Source organism: Limulus polyphemus, unplaced genomic scaffold (genome assembly GCF_000517525.1).
Source record: "Limulus polyphemus unplaced genomic scaffold, Limulus_polyphemus-2.1.2 Scaffold11196, whole genome shotgun sequence".
Lineage (NCBI taxonomy): Eukaryota > Metazoa > Arthropoda > Merostomata > Xiphosura > Limulidae > Limulus > Limulus polyphemus.
This window is the reverse complement of record NW_013676806.1, coordinates 9895-12123: the sequence shown is the minus strand read 5'-3', so window position 1 is coordinate 12123 and position 2229 is coordinate 9895. Positions and strand designations below refer to the sequence as shown.

At 29.3% G+C, this 2229-nt stretch overlaps 1 protein-coding gene across 1 annotated transcript in view; it reads left to right on the top strand.

Moving 5' to 3' along the window:
- LOC106476676 (techylectin-5B-like) overlaps positions 1-1007 on the top strand; it is a 7846-nt gene extending 6839 nt beyond the window's left edge. The window contains exon 2 of the mRNA XM_013937312.2: positions 475-1007. Coding sequence (XP_013792766.1) covers positions 475-746 — 272 coding nt within the window. The 3' untranslated portion in view covers positions 747-1007. The remainder of the gene's footprint in view (positions 1-474) is intronic.
- Positions 1008-2229: the final 1222 nt, after the last annotated feature.

The window sequence follows — 2229 nt, the reverse complement described above, 5'->3', positions numbered from 1 at the left end:
GGAAGGTGGTCAAAGATATACAGAATATGATGAGTTCTTGGTGCGAAGTGAAAAGGAACTGTATAAAATGAGTTATAAAACGTACAAGGGTGACGTAGGTGAGAATTTTCATTCCGTAGATCAAACAAATTATAAATATAACTTGACATGATATACATTTATTTATCGCCACCTACATATGACAAACGATACTAAAGTACATTATATTTAACAGGGTGCACAATATTTTTGAGAAATATTTGAGTGTTTAAAACAGATCAAAGGATTTTAAGAGCTAATGTTTTATTTTGGGGAGAAACATTTCTTGAAAAAGGTCAACACAAAAGTAGACTTTAATAATCAATACAAGAATACAAACGCATATTTTATAAACACATCTGAGTAAAGCACACATTACATGACCTTAAATTCTGACGTCACGAACAGGTTTCGTGGGTCAATGTTTTGATGATATTTTTATTACCTTGTTTTTAGGGGACTCACTTTCAACCCACAATAACATGATGTTTTCCACCAGGGACAGAGATAATGATAAATTGGAGAAGAACTGTGCCACGACTTACAAAGGTGGCTGGTGGTATAATACTTGTCATCATTCTAATTTAAACGGTTTGTATCTCGGGGGACCACATGAAGAATCCGCTGTTGGTATTAATTGGTATCATTGGAAAGGACATAAATATTCTCTGAAGAAAAGTGAGATGAAAATACGACCAGTTGGATTTGTTTCAAAGAAAGAACCATAAAAATGTCACACAGAGATATATAGTTTAATCGTTATTCAGTAGTGTAATAACGTTCATTATATCTTTATAGTTATCAATATCAGAGAGTAATCAGAAATATTTAAAGAAAGATCTGTCGTAAATCTAATGACAATTATAATATTTTCAAAATTCTAAGAAATGTTTGTATTATAATTTATTTTATATTTTCTGTTGACGGCTTGTATTAATGTGTATTTTTTTCTTTTCAATAAATATAATAATTAATTTCGATACCAAAAACCTGTCTAATGAAACCTTTCCCACAAATATGAAACATTTAAATCCCTAAACAATGATAAACTTAAAACTTATACATTATTAAACCATTCGCCTTAATATAACGTGAAACAACTGCTAATACTTCAGAACTGGCCAGTCAGAATGACATCATCTAGAGATTTCAGTATACTGATAAAATTAATATAAACATCTTACACCACCAAAATTTTAAAGTCTTTCATCTAATGAAAATTATAATATTTTGAAAATTCTAAAAGATCTTCGTGGGCACAGCACAGTTAGCCCATTATTTAGTTTTTGCTTAAGAATAATCAAACTTATATGCCACATGCCACTATCGTTCAATACCAGAATTTATCAGGTCGGCTGGGATTGCTACACGAAATCTCGGTCGAAACGATATTTATATCATTCATTTACACAATATACAATAAACATTCTGGGTAAAGCCAGTGTTCAACTCAGACCGTTGAATCTAGAATACCACAGGCTATCTCAACCTCATGTTTTATAAAAAATGAAACAGAAGAACGAACACTAAGTTTAAATACGTGTTTTATTGTTTTCTATTATATATTAACATGTTTTACCAACTAAATAGTTGAAATAAATACAACACAAACTTTACAAGAGTATTTTAGATAATTATTTTCATTAAATGAAATGTTTACATATATATATTATATATATATATACGATTCAATCAAAGTCAATGATGGGAATGTTTTAACTCTTTCAATATGGGGTCAGTTAATGACCTCATAACCATCTTGTGCTTGTTATAGTATTCTTGCTATAGCTTTTAAATTTGTGCCTAACCTTAACGAAATTTGGCAGATTATCGTTAAACATTACAATGCTTACATACGAAAAATATCTATTTTTTCTCAAGTCTTAAGGTTTATAAAACAATGTTGTTCTCATGTCTACTTTTTTCTTTTCACATCTATCTATCATGCCTATATATCATGAAAAGTAATATTCATTTAAAGATTACAAATAATTTTATGTATCAGAAAATTTTGAAATTTCCCATGCGAATCTTTATAATGTCGAGATAGTTATCAAACGTTTCTTTATATTTTCAGTAATTAATCTCTGTACGGGTTTATACTAAATAGCTTAAATCTCATAACATTATACATTTATATATATTTATCATATTGACCTTTTAGCAGTGCCTGACTAACAATAAAGAAGTTACAATGACACGGTTCATGTG